A 16,653-nucleotide genomic window follows, 5' to 3' on the forward strand; every position below is an offset into this window, starting at 1 on the left:
CAATGAGTGGTGACTGAGTGGCCTGGCTATGAGCCCAGACTTTCAGGCCAGATAGTGGTAGAAAAAGGAGCCTTTCACCAGAGTGGGAAAACTGAGGCTGGTCCAAAATGCAGGCCTGAGGGACGGCATCTGAACCCAGAAGGTGTCAGATTTCAGGCCTTGTTGTTTCCCTTTCCCCAAACCGGCCCTGACCCTTCCCTCAATCAACCCGACCTAGCAGTGGCTGCTCCAAGACTGGTTCAGGCAGTCACAGAGGGCCTGAAAGGTCTCTAGAGCCAGAGTGAGGGATCTCGGGCGTGGGGGTCAGGCAGGCGGGGCTCCCTGGCATCCCCATTTTGGGGTCCGCCTGTGGTCCCTAGAAAGCCCCCTTATTCCTGCGGACCCGGAGCACTCACACAGCTCCCGCATCTCCCAAGATCACCCTCTCTGCAAGGTGGAGGGGACTGCTCGGCGCGGGCCACCGACCTGCCCCGTTATCCGATAGGGCAGAGCGAGCTGTGGGCGCCTCCAGGGGTGCCAGAGACGCGGAGCGCAGGGGGTGGGACCCAGCAGGCCAGGGGAGGAGCAGGGCGGCGGGGCGGAGGGAGGGGCCGGCGGTGGCGACAGCAGTAGCTGCGGCGCGTCCAGGCGGGACAGCGCGGAGCGCCCGGAGAGCGCGAGGTCCGCGCAGCCCAGCGCAGCCATGTGAGTGTCCGCGCCGTTTCCAGGGACCGCGGGCCTGGCGCAGCGGGGCCGGTACCTCCGCCGCCGACGGCACCCTGTGGGTCCCGGATCTGCAGCTCCGCCTGCGGCCCTGTCCCGCTTCACCCGGTTCCTGGGATCCCAGCCGCTCCCGGGTCGTTACTCCCCTCCCCCCGGGCGCGGAGGACGCAGCCTTGCAGTACAAAAGCCGCCGCCTCCGGGCCTGCCGCGCCCGGCTCTACCACTTTCCCTGCCTCGGCGAGGCCCAGGCGGCCCGGGCCCCAGGGCTCTGGGGTGGGCCAGGACCGAGGGCGGGCCCTCGGCGCCAACCTAGGCCCTGGCACGGGCGCTCTCGGGAGCCCCCGCTGCCGACCTCGCCGCGGGGGGAGGCTGAGCTGAGAATGGGGAGGGGTCGACGAAGCTGCAAAGCCGGCCTCGGAGATGAGCTAATCTTCCCGGCCCCGCTGGCCAGGCTAAGCCGCTTTGGGTCCAGGCCCGAGGTAGCCGAGCCTGGCCTGGGGCCGTGTTCCCCACTCAAACCCCTAGCGCCGCCGAACCCGGGGAGGATCGTCCAGGCGTGGTCCGGGAACAGGCCCTATTCCTGGAGGCTTGCGTGGAGACCCTACAAGCAGCCGGGCCTGGGCGCCGGGCAGAAGTCGTTAGGGGAGGAGGTTTGCTCACCAGGACCAGGGGTCCGACTAAGCCCGCCTTTCCCGGGCAAGGCCTGAGTCCGAGACCCCGGGCTCACCCTTCCCAGTCAGTCTACTCGGGCATGCCCAGGTTGGCCCTCCCGAGCACCTACTGTGTGCTGTCTAATATAACAATAACGGTGTCCTGGCCGCCATCTGTGGAGCCGCGCCCTGGGCCTGCCGCGGTCACTCGCGGCACAGGCTTCTGAGGAGGATTATGACCTTTGGCAGACGCAGAAACAGGCCCAGAGAGGTTAAGTAGTATTCTGAAGGTCACACAGCTGGTTTGGGGAGAAGTGAGAAATTTCCCCTGCGCCATCCACCTCCGTGGCACTGGGTGGAGGTGAGAATTGGGGAATGGGGTACAGCGAGACAGAGTTCTAGCTTAGATCACTCTCCCTAGCTTAGTTCTCTTTCCCCTCCTCCTGCCCTGTCTTGCGTCCTGGAGGGTCAGCGACCGGAGGGAGGGGCCGGACGAGCCGTTCCAGGGGATTGGGCTTGGCTGGGGATGAGGGGAACACGTAGGGTACCGAGCTGCGCCCTGCCCTACAGTGGAAAAGCGGGCAGGGAGGGCGAATCTGAGTCACTGCGGCCCCTCGCCGCCTTTCGGACTCGCACCCTGGCCAGGCCCCGGGGTGGGCCGCCCGGCTCCCAGCGCGCGGCCGTCCGGGGAATGTGACCAGCTGACCAGGGAGGGGGCCGACAGGAAGTGAGGCCACCCGGCTGCCTCCGCCCGGTTCCGGGGTGGGGGTCCCAGACGGCGCCGCTGCTTCTCGTTGGTTCCCTACTCAACTCGGTCATCTGCGGGATGACGTCATCAGCTGGGTTTGGGGCAGTTGCCTTGGAGACCCGGGCAGGCGCTGGAGGGATCCCCTTCCCCCCTGCGGCAACCCCTGGCCCGGGTTATTTTTAGCGTCTGTTTACCTCTGTCAGGGGCGGCCCTGCAGCGGGGCTGGGCTGGGCTGGGCTGGGACGCAAGTCTCCCTTCGAGGCAGCTGGCTTTGCATACCACTGAGCAGGGCAATGCAGGTAGCAGACCTTACCCCCTACGCGTGCGTGAGTGCCTTGGTGCATAGGGAGTAGTGGGGAGTAGCCGGGGGCCGCAGGATCTGAGGCCATGCAGGCGGCCAGGATTCCATTCCCGGTTGTGCTACAGGCCCTGTCACCTCTGGGACCAGGATTCTTTGCCATGCTCAGAAAGGATTTCAGGGCTGGCTTGAGCCCAGGGAGACTCATCTCTTAGCATATCCCATCACTTGGAATGGCCCTCCACGCTCAAGTTGTAGGGACTCAGCTTTTTCCCTCCCCCACCACAGCAGAGTTCCTGCCCATCCAGTCCCTGAGTAGTCACCAGAGAGACATTCTGATGATTATCTGGGGGGAGTCTGGACCAACAGTTAACACATCCTTGTTCCTGTGGGACTAGGGGATGGATGGCAGCAGAGCCCCAGCCAGAGAAAGTAAGTTAGATGGCCCAGTCAGTTTACTCTGAGTTGGGGTCATCCACATAGATCCAGAATCTCAGAGGACATACCATATTGTTTCATCCACAGCAACAGAATCCCACTTGCTGATGGTGCCAGAAAGTGTTTGGGGACAGAATCGTATGTGGGGTTAGGGGAGGTGGGGTGGACACAGACTTGACATCTATCCCTCCAATAGGTCAGCATCTACTGTCCCATCCAGACAGCCCTGTTCCCCTACTCACTGTGCTCCCTCCTTCATCTCCCAGGTGCTCAGGCCCTGGTGGAGGGCCCAGAGGATACAGTACTGAGCCAAGCTTCCCAATCTGGTGGCAAGACAGACCCAAAAGGAGAACTGACCACTGAATTGTGTGGCCATGGAGACCAGAGGGTGGAAGCTATGAAGGCACCTACAGTGGGGGACCAACCCAGGCTGCCATCAGGGCAGGCTTCCTAAAGAAAGAGGTTGTAGGCTAAGACTTGAAAAAGGAGGGGGAGCAGGTCAGGCTGAAAGTAGTGGGAGGAGGGTATAAGGAGCAAAGGGGCTGCTGCTTAGATGTGGAAAAGCCTCACAGGTATTGAGAGATAGTTCCAGAGCAGAGACAGAGGACCAAGGCAGGAGGAGTGGTTAGAAGCATGTGCAGGATGGAGGAGAGGGGACAGATCCTGAAGGACCTTGTAGATCACATCAGGAGGTCTGGATTTTATCCTTGGGACAGGAGGGTAGTCATGGATGTTTCATGAGAGGGATGTTAAAAGATTTCAAATCTTAGGGTCAGAATGCCTGGGTTTGAATCCTGGCCCTACCATTTACCAGCTGTGTAATCTTGGGCAGTCTCTTCATTGTTACTAATAACAAGCGTTAATATTTATTGTGTGCTTATGGAGTGAGGTAGTGTACCCACTCCATGCCCCTACCCCACAGTGAGATGGTGGTGGTGGTTGTTATCTTCATTTTCAGATGGGCTGCTGAAGCCCCGGAATGTTAAGAAATGTCTTGCCCAAGGTCACACAGATGTAATGCACACACAGCCTTAGACTTCTCATCTGTAAAGTGGGGCTAACAGGACTTACTCCATTTTTTGTTGCCAGAATTAAATGAGATGGTGTTTGTGAAGCACAGTGGCCGGCATATAGAAAGCACTCAGTAAGGTCAGTTACCAGCATTGTCAGGTGACTGGACTTTTAAGCTGAGCAGAGAATAATAGATCGTTGTGGGTTAGAATGGAGGCTGGGGGCCCATTAGGAGGTGATGAGAAGTGGTGAGAATTCTAGCTATGGTGGGGGGATATGTGGGGGCAGATGCCAGAAATGTTTAGGAGGTAGAGCTGGCAATGGTTGGTGACCAAGCCAATGTCCACTGGAGGGCAATGGAGACCGAGGCGTTCAGGATGACTCCCAGCATCTCTTGAACAAACGGGTAAACAGATGGTGGGGCCATCACGGGGAGGGTAAGACCCGTTTAAGACCTCACTGTCAGCACACCCCCTAACAGCCCACTCTCCATTGTCACTCGGCTTCTGGGGAGGCATTAAGTAGGCAGCTGGATATACAGGCCAGGAGCTCAGAGGGGGCAGTGTGGGCGAGGGAGGGAGAAGGAATCTGACAACACTTAGCTGGAGGGGAGTCGGTGTGGGGGGTTGTGCACCACCTGAGGGCACGGAATATAAGACCAGAGAGGTGGGCAACCAGCAGTATTGTTGCATCTCAAAATGCAGGAAAGGAAGGGCTGCAGGAAGATGAAGGGGAGTCACAAAGTCAAAAGCTTTACTGAGATCAAGAAGGATAAGGGCTAAACATTGGAGACAGGATGCTGCAACAGGGAGGTCATTGGTGACCTTGTCCAGGCCGGTCAGGGTAGTGCTGGGTGTGGAAGGCAGAGCAGCTTGGGAAGACGGGTGGGTGGGTGTGGTGAGGAAATGGGGGCAGACATCTCTTCCAGAGACTTGGCTCTGAAAGGGGAGGAGAGGGATGGGGGGATAACTCAAGAGAGAGGGAGGATCAGAGATGGGTCATTTGTTTTTGTAGTTGCTTTTTAAGTTAACTTTATACCAAAGTATAATATACATAAACAAAAGGGTATGTGTCCTGAGTGTGCAGCTCAATCAGTTTTCACAAGGGAGCACACCCATATAACCAGCACCCAATTCAGGAAACAGAACATTACCCTAAACACCCCTGGCCCACCCATTCCCCCTTTAGGCACTACCTCCCAAGGGTAATCACTAGCCTGACTTTTTTTTTAAATATATTTTTATTGATAAAACTTAACATACAAACATTCCATACATGGTGTACAATCAATGGCTCACAATATCATCACATAGACTATCCTGCCTCCTATCATCCTAGGATAGTGCCTTTTTTGAACCTCATATCAATGGAATCAAACCTATGTTCTCTCTTATGTCTTACTTCTTCCACTCAACATTGTCATAAAATTCATCCATATTGTTGTATGGAGTTATAGATCCTTCTTTTTGCAGTATAGAATACCAGTATCTATTTCAGTATTGATGGACTTTGGGTGGTTTCCAGGGTTTTTATTTTTATTTTTTTAAGTGGGAATGACTTAGATTGTTTGAAGCTTGTGGAGAAAGTCTGAAACATCTTTTATGAGACGGGAGAGAGATGACAAGAGTCACACATGAGGATTTGCAGGGCAGGGAAATGAGAGCCTGGCTGAGGTTGAGAACTGTTCTGTGGTTCCAGCCAGGCTGCTGTGCCAAGACCTCTGCCAGCTCCTGCCAGTCTGTGTGCAGGTACAGAGAAAGCAGGGAGTTGGGCTGCCCGGGGTTGGTTTCTGCCCAGAAGAGAAGCAAAGAGCACTGAGGATATTAGCAGCAGGTGAGTGATGGAGTGGTGGCTGTGGGTCCAGGCTGGGGAAGGGTGCATAGGGAAAGTAGGGAAGAGAAGGTTGGAAGAGGGCTGGCAGAGAGAAAGAAAGCAGAGGTGAGCTCTGAGCTCTGTGCAGGGCTGCATCCTCAGTGACTGGCATCTGCTTGACACAGAGTTGTCACTCGGGGAGGGTTGAGTAAATAAGCAGAGGACTCACGGGAACTGAGGTCTCAGGTAGAAGGCAAGGTGGACTAGGTGTGTTGAACCTGACAGTGTGGTCAGGGTGGTTGTCTTTTAGGAAAACAGCATTGCAGAGGATGGTGATGAGGCTGAAATGTTCCTGTGGGGTGGCTGAAGGGAGCAGAGAGGCAGTCCATGGTGTGGGGTGCACAGTGTCCAGTCTTAAGGGAGGTAGGGAGAGCTAGTATTTCTAAACTGGAGTCTTGGACTCTTGGATCTGAACTTATCTGGGGGTGGTGGGCTTGTTGGAAATGCAGATCCCTGGCCCCATCTCAGCTGTGTGGGAGAAAGGAAGCACAGTGGGGCACAGTTGAGCCTCGAAGGACAAGGAGTGTTTATGGGGTGGGGGAGTCTCCAGCCCTGCTGAGGTCAGGATGTGGGATGTCCTTGGACTCTGAGCATGGTGGCTTCTATCCCACGCCAGAGGTGCATGAGGGATATTCCAGATTGGCACTGGGGTAGAGAAAGGGCCCTGCACCAAGAGGATTCAGGCCCTGAGGGGCCTATGCGGGCTGGGGGGCAAGAGGATGGGGCCTCAGCCTTAGGATGCTGCTGCAGCTAGAGAGGAGGCCCGGGTAGGGAGAGGGACTTGATCCTCTTCCCTGGGGCTGAGCACCCGTCTGTGGGTAGAGGGGGTGGGTGGTGCGCTCAACCCTTTTACACACACTCTTGACCCCAGCAGAGAGGACCCTCGTCAGTCTCTCTGAGGGGAACCCCCAGTCGCCCCTCCCATGCGCCGGGCGGACCGAGGCCCGGGCGCCCCCTGGTCGGGCCGGTCCCGCCCCATCCCGGCGGGCTGAGTCAGGAGGCAGGAACTGGGCGGGGGGCGGCGTCGGGAGGAGCCGGAGCCGAGCCAGAGTCAGAGTCGCTGGGAGCGAGCGCAGAGCCCAGCCAGGGCCGGCACCGAGCGGCCCTGGGCTGGCGGGGACGCGGGGGGCGATCGTGGGGCGAGGGCTGCACGGGACCTACCATGAGCGCCAAGAAGAGAGGTAGGATCCGGCCTGGGGCTGCGGAGGCGCCAGGGTTGCCCCAAGGGGTGCGGAGCCGGATTCTGGGGGCCAGGGGTGCGTGTTTCTCTGGAGCTGGGTGGTAGTCCGCCGAGGATCCCATCCGGTTTAGGACGCGAGCTAAGGCATCCGTCCGTGACTCAGTTTCTAGTTCCTAGCTGCAGGAAAGTGGAGGGGGCGGGGCACTTCTCGGCCCTGCCCACCCCCACCCCCCCACTCTGGACATCCCCGCCTGCAGGGCCCAGGGAGGACTCTGGCGCCCCGGAGCCGTTGGGGGCTAGGGGGAGCTGACCTACGCGGGCGGGCGGGTCGCGGGAGCCAAACCTGTGCTGGCCGGGCCTGTCGGGCCGCTCCGCAGGCACAAGAGAGCGCACCCCGCCCAGTGACCTCCCGCGGCCTCTCGGGGTGGGGGAGCCAGCGCTTTAGGTCGAGTTTGGGGTGGGGGGACAGGGGGCAGGGCTGGAGGGCCCGCCCCGCCCCAGGGTAAACAGGCACTTCCGCGCATTCTTCCCGCGCTCCGCCCCTTTCCTGCCCCTTCCCAAAAGGGGGAGGGTCCTTGCGCGACCCCCCTTCCTGCCCCGCGGCAGGCGGAGTCGGCATCTCAGCAGGAAGCGGGGGCTGATCCGAGGCCACGCTGAGTCCGAGTCGCCCGCGGCCGCCCTATCATTAGCTCCCAGGACCGCGAGGTTGTCGAACTCCTGAAGTCAGGCCGTGGCCCGCAGGGCTGAGTATGGAGGCCGGAGCCCGAGGGGGCATTCGTACCTGGTGATCTGGCAGAACCTGATCCGGGCTTGGGACCGGGCCATGGGGAGAGGGCTTCAGGGGTCCAACTGGTGCTGGACACCCCCGCTCGCCACCTCCAGGGAGCCCCGCGCGGACTCATTCCATGATGTCCCTGTCGGTGCGGCCGCAGCGCCGCCTACTCAGCGCCCGAGTCAATAGGAGCCAGTCCTTCGCAGGTGTCCTCGGCAGCCACGAGCGGGGGCCCAGGTATGCGGCGGAGGGAGGTTAATAGGGTCAGGCAAGTCGCATGGGGTTGCGGTGGGATGTAGTGAGGGCTTGGGGAACTCCAGTTCGCCCCTTTCTGAGCGCAGCCTCTACTCCAGGAACTTTCCGGCCTTCAGTCCTCCGGGGCCCCCACGGAAGCCCCCAGCGCTCTCCCGAGTGTCCAGGATGTTTTCCGTGGCGCACCCAGCCCCCAAGGTGCCGCAGCCTGAGCGACTTGACGAGGTGTATGCAGCGCTGAAGCGAGGCCTGACGTATGCAATTCCCTTTTCTACCGGTTTCCCCTTCTGCTAGTAGGAACCTTCCCCAGCTCAGCCTGCTTTCTCTCCATTGTCTGTACCCTGGGCAGTAGGAGGCTGGAGAGATAAACCAATTCTTCACCCCACCACCCGCCTTTTTCCCCAGGGCCTACTTGGAAGTGCACCAGCAGGAGCAGGAAAAACTTCAGGGGCAGATAAAGGAGTCCAAAAGAAATTCCCGCCTGGTGAGTGGGGGGAGGCAGGGATGCCCTGGATGATGCCTTTTCCTTTGCCTTTGTGGTTTTGGGGGCTGGACAGGACAAGCCCTGGCTAACAACAGGGCTACTTTCTAGAATGACTTAGTCTAGGTGTGACTGGAATAGAAGATATCAGGGAGGCTGGGGAGCTCCACTCTGAAATCCTTTTCTGTGCACACTTCCTGCCTGGGACCCATTACTGCCCATAGTAGCTTCCAGTGGAGTGGATCAGACCCCCATAGACATAGACAACAGATTATGTTGTAAGGGTACTAAAGAGAAAGCCTTGGTTCTTCCTAGGGAAGAGGTCAGGGCTTCTCAAAAGAAGGGACATTTTTGCTGGGTCTTGAAGGATGAATAGGAGTTCCCTACAGAGGGAACCGTGCATATGGAGACACAGAACTCTCCCCAAGGGCTCTAGGCCAGGGAAGAAGTCCAGTGTAGAGGTGGAGAGGGGGTTCTGGAGGGATCTTGGGGACCAGATCTGTGTCTTCAGGCATGCAGGAAAGAGGGTCGTTCCTGATGACTGTAGTGATGTGGACTATGGTATGAGAGGAGGAAGAGGAGTAGGGGTGGTCAAGTGCTTCTACTGGAGTTCTCCCCATACCTCCTAAGTCTCCTTCTCCTCTTCCCCCCCCCCCCCCCCCACAGGGCTTCCTATATGACTTGGACAAGGTGAGTGTGTCCTATATGGTGAAGGGAAGAACTGGCTCATGGGGAGGGTAAAGGGCTCTGGCCTCAGGCCCCTCCTGACCCACTTCTCCCCCAGCAAGTCAAGTCCATTGAACGCTTTCTGAGACGGCTGGAGTTCCATGCCAGCAAGGTATATGTGCAGCATGCACGTGCCCATGTCGGGTGGGGTAGGGGATTGGGGTGTCATGGGGCAATGTGGGGGAAGGGAATGCTAGGCTCTGGGTGAGTGACCCCAGTAGTCTCAGTCTTTCCACTGCCACCCCTCTCACCTGCTAGATCGATGAGCTGTATGAGGCATACTGTGTCCAGCGGCGTCTACGGGATGGCGCCTACAACATGGTCCGTGCCTACAGTACTGGATCCCCAGGGAGCCGCGAGGCCCGGGACAGCCTGGCCGAGGCCAGTCGGGGGCATCGAGAGTACACGGAGGTGAGGAATGGGTGCTCATGAGGCAAGGGCACAGGGAATGGCAGGGCTGGTAAGTGGGGCTGATTCTTGACCCCTCCTGCCCCTGCCTCATCCCTCCCAGAGCATGTGTGTGCTGGAGAGTGAGCTAGAGGCACAGCTGGGCGAGTTCCACCTCCGGATGAAAGGTACTACGTCATGGGGTCAGAGGGGTGACAGGGCAGGCTGTTCCTGAGACCTTTCCCAACATGGTATATCTACTTCTCCCCCTACTCCCAGGGCTGGCTGGCTTCGCCCGGCTGTGTGCAGGCGATCAGTATGAGGTATGAGGATGTACAAGGAAAGGCTGGGATGGCAGGGTCAGCATACTGATGGCTACGCTCACATCTGCCTCTTCCCCCAGATCTGCATGAAGTATGGGCGTCAGCGCTGGAAGCTACGGGGCCGCATCGAGGGTAGTGGGAAGCAGGTGTGGGACAGCGAGGAAACCATCTTTCTGCCTCTACTCACAGAATTCCTGTCCATCAAGGTGATGTCCCTGATTAGGACTGTAGAACACCATGACCTTGGGGACTCCCATGACCCTGTGAACTCCTTGTGACCCTCATGACCCCAAGACCCTGAGAACTCCAACCCCTATGACGTCCTCATTACTCCATGGTCCTGTGAATGTGTGACCCCTTGACCTTCATGGTCCTATGTTTTCCTCATTATCTCTGACCTAGAGAATGACAATCTTTGTGACTCCTATGATCTTGTGGTCCCCTTGATCCTGTGGCTTCCTCATGAGCCTCTGATCCTGTAAGCATTTAACCTCCTGTTCTCCCAGGAGCCTGTGACCCCCCCATAACCTCAGTGACAGAGGTTCAAACCTCATGAGCCCCATTCTTAAGCTGCCATGGCCCCACACACCTGAGAACACAGTCCTTGTGACCTCCTCATGACCTCATACCCCTGTGAATGTGTGACTTCATGACCCTCTACTGCTCTTACAACTTTGGAGATCTACAAATTCAGTTCTGATCTCCCACCTCATGGCTCTTAACCCTTGTGACCCTGCTGCTCATTGTTGGTTTCAGGTGACAGAGCTGAAGGGCCTAGCCAACCACGTGGTTGTGGGCAGTGTCTCCTGTGAGACCAAGGACCTGTTTGCTGCCCTGCCACAGGTTGTGGCTGTGGACATCAATGATCTTGGCACCATCAAGCTCAGCCTGGAAGTCATATGGAGGTTGTTGGGGTTGAGGGGCTCGAGGGCAGGGCCAGGGAAACGTGGGGCCTTCTAATAGCCCCTGCCTTCCCCAGCCCCTTCGACAAGGATGACCAGCCCTCGGCCACTTCTACTGTCAACAAGGCCTCCACAGTCACCAAGCGCTTCTCCACCTATAGCCAGAGCCCACCAGACACACCCTCGCTTCGGGAACAGGCCTTCTACGTGAGTCACAGTCCAGGCCCTGGCCTCATGACCCCCTCCCAAAGGGGTCCCTTAGGGATGGTCCTGAAACACTCTTTCCTCTCTCCCAGAACATGCTGCGGCGGCAAGAGGAGCTGGAGAATGGGACAGCATGGTCCCTGTCATCCGAATCTTCAGACGACTCTTCCAGCCCACAGCTTTCGGGTACAGCCCGCCACTCCTCAGCCCCCAAGCCCCTGGTGCAGCAGCCGGAACCTCTACCTATCCAAGTTGCCTTCTGCAGGCCGGAGACCCCCACCTCTGGGCCTGTGGATGAGGAGGGGGCCGTGGCTCCAGTCCTGGCCAATGGGCACATCCCCTACAGCCGGACTCTGAGCCACATCAGTGAGGCCAGTGTGGACGCTGCCTTAACTGAGGCTTCAGTGGAGCTTGTGGACCTGGAAAACCCTGCTCGGGTACCTAGCCTGCCTGAGCACCCAGATCCCACCCATGAAGAGCAGCACCCTGATCCTGTTGCTCCTGCCCTAGACCCTGGCCACTCTGCCACTACCCCCAGTACAGCAGGCCCTGCCCACACAGCTGCAGAACCCGCCCCATCTACATACCCAGACTCAGTTCACAAGGCCACTGACTCTGGCCCTTCTAACCTGCCAGGCCACACTCATACCACTACAAGCACCACCTATAGTGCCACCCACACGACTACAGTCTCCATCCACAAGCCCATGGGCTCTGCCCTCACCACTACAGGCCCTACGCTAAGTGCCAGAGACCCTCTACCCAATACCACAGGACCAACCCAGACTACCACAAGCCACACCCATACTGTCATGAACCCCACCCATAAGCCAACACTTTCTACCTTAATTACTATAGGCCTAGCTCAGATCAGCACAAGTTCCAGGCACACTACTGCAAGCCCCACCCACACAACAGGAGGTTCCACTCACTCTACTGCAAGTTCCACCTGTACCGAAAGTCCCACCCAAACTGCCCCAAGCCCCACCCATACTGTCCCCCCAAGCCCTACTCACAAAACCAGGATGTTAACTCACCCCACCTCAAGCCCCACTCCTAATGCTATAGGTATAGTCCACACAGTCCAGACCACAAGTCCCATCTACTCTGCCACAAGCCCTGCCCTTCAAACTGTAAACCCTTCCACTTCTCCAGACCTTGATACTTTTGCCACCTGCTCTGTGCACACAGACCCCACCCTCCCAGGCACAAAATCTTTACCCTCTGGCTATCCAGGCTCCACACCCTGCACTCAGGCAGAGCCCATAGCCCCCTGTACCAGCCAGAGTTCCACCTGTTCTGGTAGGGAATCCCTCGCAAGCCCTGCCCCAGATTCCCCAGAGCCCATCCGTCAGATCCCAAGCCCCCCTCCCTCACCCCTAGCCCTTGTACCCCAGGATTCAGACCTTAGCCTGGCCATGGCTGCTCCAGTCTCAGGGGCAGCTGGAGGGGCTGGGGACAAGAGACTGGAGGGGGCTCTAGGGGCCCTGGTGACTGCTCTGGATGATTATCGTGGCCAGTTCCCTGAGCTGCAGGGCCTGGAGCAGGAGGTGACCCGACTGGAGAGTCTGCTCATGGTGAGGAGAGCTGGGCTGGGCTGCAGCATCATAGGGAGGGCAGCCAGGCAGTGGTGGCAGTCCTGACTTCCTTCACAACCCCAGCAGAGACAGGGCCTGACTCGAAGCCGGGCCTCCAGCCTTAGCATCACTGTGGAACATGCCCTGGAAAGCTTCAGCTTCCTCAACGATGATGAAGATGAAGACAATGACTGTCCTGGAGGCAGGTGAGAGGGGAAGAGGTGAGAACAGGCTAGGTGAGCGGGAACAGGCAAGGTGGGGCATATGAGGGCAGCAAGACTGGAGGTGGGCACAAGGGAATGGACTGAATGGCAGATACATCTATATTCACCCCTCCCCTATATCTCTCCTCATGTGTCCTTTATGTCCATGTTTCCAACCCCATCTGTATCCCCAGTGGTTCTGGCTGCTCTCCTTCTCATAACAACAACGTCTGCCTCCCTCAACAGTCCCCATCTGTCTGTGAGCCTCCAGCTCTTCCTCAACCCTTGGCCTTGTCTTGGGACCCACCCTGTGAATGGGCCCTTTCAGTGCCTCCCCATGCAACCTCAGTCCCCCAGAATCAACTCCCTCCACCTCGATCCCAGCTCTCCCAGAGGCTTGGGCCTCTTGGCTCTCTGTCCCAGAGCAGTGTTTTCCGATTCCCAGTTGAGGGTTGTACCAGCCCCTCCTCCCTCTGCTGCTGCCCAGGTTATGGGCCTGTGCCCTGCAACCCGTGGGCCTCAGCCTCTTGCAGTCTACTTCATAGGCCATCCCACCTGTAGCCCTACTCCACCATCCTAGCCCGCAGCCCTGGCAGTCCTAGCTGGAGGTGGCACAGAGCAGTCTAACTCTGGAGGTTCCCACTACTGCCTGTTGGTCTCAGCCACTTACTCCTTCTTGAAGTCCTCTGTGAACGTACCCACTATTATCCATGCCTTATGTGTTATTTCATCCTGGGATTGGGGGAATTCAATAAAAATGTACACTAGTGACCAGGTGGTGATCCGTGCTTCTGGGGTGCTGGACCCCATTCTTCTCTCAGGCCCCTGAGCAGCCTGGAGCCTGCAGCTGAGGACAGCCTAGACTCACCCAGTGCCCACCCCCTCAGCACAGGATGTCCAGCTCTGGACGCCACCTTGGTCCAGCACCTAGATCACTGCAGTCGCCTCTTGCTGGTGAGGCTGGTGGTGTTACCCTCTCCTCCCCTTATGGCCCCTTACCCAGAGAGCCCTGCATTTCAATCCTGGCCTTCCACACCTCTGAGTTCCACACCCCACTGCCCCAGGGCCCTGGCATCTGGCCCTTGTTGAATGCAACACCTCCCACATTCTGGTTCCCCCCAACCTCTCCGAGTGCATGCTGGGACTTTTAGTTCCTGGGATCCACCCTCCCAAGCCCAACCCTGGGACCTGAGCTACTTGACCATCCCTTTTCTTCAGAAATTGGGCACCTTTGGGCCCCTGCGCTGCCAGGAAGGACAGGCCCTGGAGCGGCTGCTGCAGGAGGCCCGAGTGCTTGAGACAGTGTGTGAGCTCAGCAGGCGATGGGAGATCCCTGCCACCTGTGCTCAGGAAGGTAAAGGCCCTGTGGGCTCTGGCTTCGGGTTTTACCCTAAAGCTCCCACCTCCTTGCCAGCATCCCCATGCCTGTCTGCCTTTCTGCCTGCCCTGTTGCTGATGGCTTCGCACACCCCTTCACAGTGGTACAGTTCTCAGCCTCTCGGCCCAGCTTCCTAACCTTCTGGGACCAGTGCACAGAGGGATGCAGCCCCTTCATGTGCCCTGTGGAGCGGGTACTTCTCACCTTCTGCGATCAGTATGGTGTCCGCCTCTCTCTGCGCCAGCCAGGCTTAGCTGAGGCTGGTGAGTGGACTGCCTGCCCACCCCTTCTTCCTTCCTATCTCAGATCCCCAGTGATAGGAACCTCAGGGAAAACCACGCCAACCCATACAGACATACTGAGTTAAGAATTGAAAAGAGATCATCAAGGCTTGTGCCCAGATGGGTAGGGTTTGGACAAGGGGCTCTTGGACTTGAGGGGATAGAGGCACACTCTTCCCTCTTAGGGCCTGAGCCCATTGAACCCTGAGGCCTAAGGCATTGCCTCTCACAGTGTGTGTCAAGTTCCTGGAGGATGCACTGGGGCAGAAACTGCCCAGAAGGCCCCAGCCAGGCCACGGAGAACAATTCACAGTCTTCCAGTTTTGGAGTTACGTCGAAGCCCTAAACAATCCCACCATGGAGGACTTTGTGACTGAGACTGCAGAGGAGGGTGAGCCAGCAGCCCTGACCACAAAGTGGCCTGACCCTGTGGATGGGCCTGAGGGTGTGGACAAGGACATGAATGAACACAGGCCTCCCCACTCCAGGATGCTCCTTGCTCTACTGCCTTGTCCCGACTGGACCTTTCCTTCTTTCAGTCTTACTGGTGCGGAATCTGAACTCAGATGACCAGGCTGTGGTTCTGAAGGCCCTAAGGTTGGCGCCTGAGGGGCGTCTGCGTAGAGATGGGCTACGGGCCCTCAGCTCCCTGCTTGTACATGGCAACAACAAGGTCATGGCTGCTGTCAGCACCCAGCTTCGGAGCCTGTCACTGGGCCCTGCCTTCCGGGAAAGGGTAAGGGCTGGCCAAGGCTCCCTTGAGAGCAAGGTTTGGGATCTCGGGCTTCCACTAGTCTGCCTAAGTCTGCCCTCCCACCCCACCCAGGCCCTCTTTTGCTTTCTGGACCAGCTCGAGGATGAGGATGTACACACACGAGTGGCTGGCTGCCTGGCTCTGGGCTGCATCAAGGTGACTACTGCCAACGCACCCACCCTTCCTCTCCTCTCTCAACCTCCCCACCTTTCCTCTGGGTCTCTCCCACCTGCTCCACTGGCCGTCCCTCAATACTCCCTCCCCTGGCAGGCTCCTGAAGGCATCGAGCCCCTTGTGTACCTGTGCCAAACAGATACGGAGGCTGTGCGGGAAGCTGCCCGGCAGAGCCTACAACAGTGTGGTAAGGCTGGGCTACAGGGGTATGGGCCAGGTGGATTTCTGGTGATATACTATCTGATGGGAAGAGGATGGGATGGGGCTAGGACCACCTCTGACCCCATCCTCACCCATTACAGGGGAAGAGGGACAGTCTGCCCACCGACGCCTGGAGGAGTCCCTGGATGCTCTGCCCCGCATCTTCGGGCCTGGCAGCATGGCTAGCACAGCTTTCTAAACACCCCACCAACACAACAATTCAGTCCTGTCCCCACTACCCCTACTTTCAGGGCTCATCAGGCACTGGGAGGGAGGGCAAGGGCTGGCTCCGGACACCCGTCCCCCACAGATTGCTATCAATGAAAATCTAATATATTCTGTTGTCCCTGGGATTGGTAGTCAGTGCCTCCCAGCCTTGGCTCAGCACACCCCTTGCCACAAATCAGTGTCCGGGACTGGCCACCCTGGCTTTATCACCCACACCCTTTGGTTTTGTATTTTATTTACGGAGTTTTACAGAAAATAAAAAAGCAAAATGCCTTTCCTACATGGTCTGGCCTGTTGCACTCTTGAATTTCTGCTGTAGTAACACCCTCTGCTGTGTTCCTGCCCTGCCTGGCACTGGTGTGTCCTCACTCCAGCTGTGACAATGGCATGTATATTTGCTGTGGAGATCTGGGTGGAAGAGAACCCAGAGGCTGAAACAGGGTTCGAAGAGCACTATGCATGGGATGTTGCTGAGGAGGCTCAGCCGGGCCTGCCCTGTGTCTGGAAGCTTCAGGCCCTGGTCAGAGGCCTACTGTGGAATTGGCCCACAGGAGCCCTAAAGCTGGGAACAGCTCTGGCCCTGGAGCTGAGAGGAAGCTGGCAGGTTAAGCAGATGTGACTGGAGTTCCTGGCCACCAGGGGGCAGCAGAACACTTACTTATCAGGGGATGCCAGGCCCCTCCACCCAGGCTGCCTCCTACGGAGGAGCTGAGAGCAAGGAGCAACTTGAGGGCTGGATAGCAGGAGACAAGATTCTTGCAGAGAGGAAGAGCTGCGGCCTGGAAGGCAGGAGACCCGGATGGTTACCCTGTGACCTTGACTGCAAGTCCTTTCCCTCCCTGAGCCTGCCTCTCCCTCTGTAATAACAAACCTGACTGAGCAGACATCTAGCCAACTCATGCTGCTTCAGG

The 16,653-nt window shown here is 58.0% G+C and overlaps 1 protein-coding gene across 4 annotated transcripts; it reads left to right on the forward strand.

The window, feature by feature from the left end:
* The first annotated feature begins 603 nt into the window (after nucleotides 1–603).
* On the forward strand, nucleotides 604–16,022 carry RIPOR1 (RHO family interacting cell polarization regulator 1). Of its 4 annotated transcripts, none has more exons than XM_077132740.1 (22): nucleotides 604–684; nucleotides 7,782–7,908; nucleotides 8,025–8,177; nucleotides 8,329–8,407; nucleotides 9,071–9,094; nucleotides 9,189–9,242; nucleotides 9,389–9,541; nucleotides 9,642–9,705; nucleotides 9,797–9,840; nucleotides 9,921–10,046; nucleotides 10,597–10,745; nucleotides 10,820–10,949; nucleotides 11,039–12,523; nucleotides 12,608–12,729; nucleotides 13,548–13,680; nucleotides 13,945–14,080; nucleotides 14,206–14,367; nucleotides 14,618–14,776; nucleotides 14,925–15,121; nucleotides 15,212–15,295; nucleotides 15,410–15,500; nucleotides 15,616–16,022. In XM_077132740.1, exons 2-22 carry the CDS (start codon nucleotides 7,805–7,807, stop codon nucleotides 15,711–15,713), a joined length of 3,747 nt encoding a protein of 1,248 aa, XP_076988855.1. In that variant the 5' UTR covers nucleotides 604–684; nucleotides 7,782–7,804; the 3' UTR covers nucleotides 15,714–16,022. The 4 variants fall into 4 exon arrangements, with proteins under 4 accessions (XP_076988855.1, XP_076988857.1, XP_076988854.1 ...); XM_077132742.1 differs by lacking the exon at nucleotides 604–684 and adding an exon at nucleotides 5,491–5,680; XM_077132739.1 differs by lacking the exon at nucleotides 604–684 and adding an exon at nucleotides 6,779–6,900.
* Nucleotides 16,023–16,653: the final 631 nt, after the last annotated feature.

The sequence above is a fragment of the Tamandua tetradactyla genome, chromosome 16 (assembly GCF_023851605.1).
Source record: "Tamandua tetradactyla isolate mTamTet1 chromosome 16, mTamTet1.pri, whole genome shotgun sequence".
Lineage (NCBI taxonomy): Eukaryota > Metazoa > Chordata > Mammalia > Pilosa > Myrmecophagidae > Tamandua > Tamandua tetradactyla.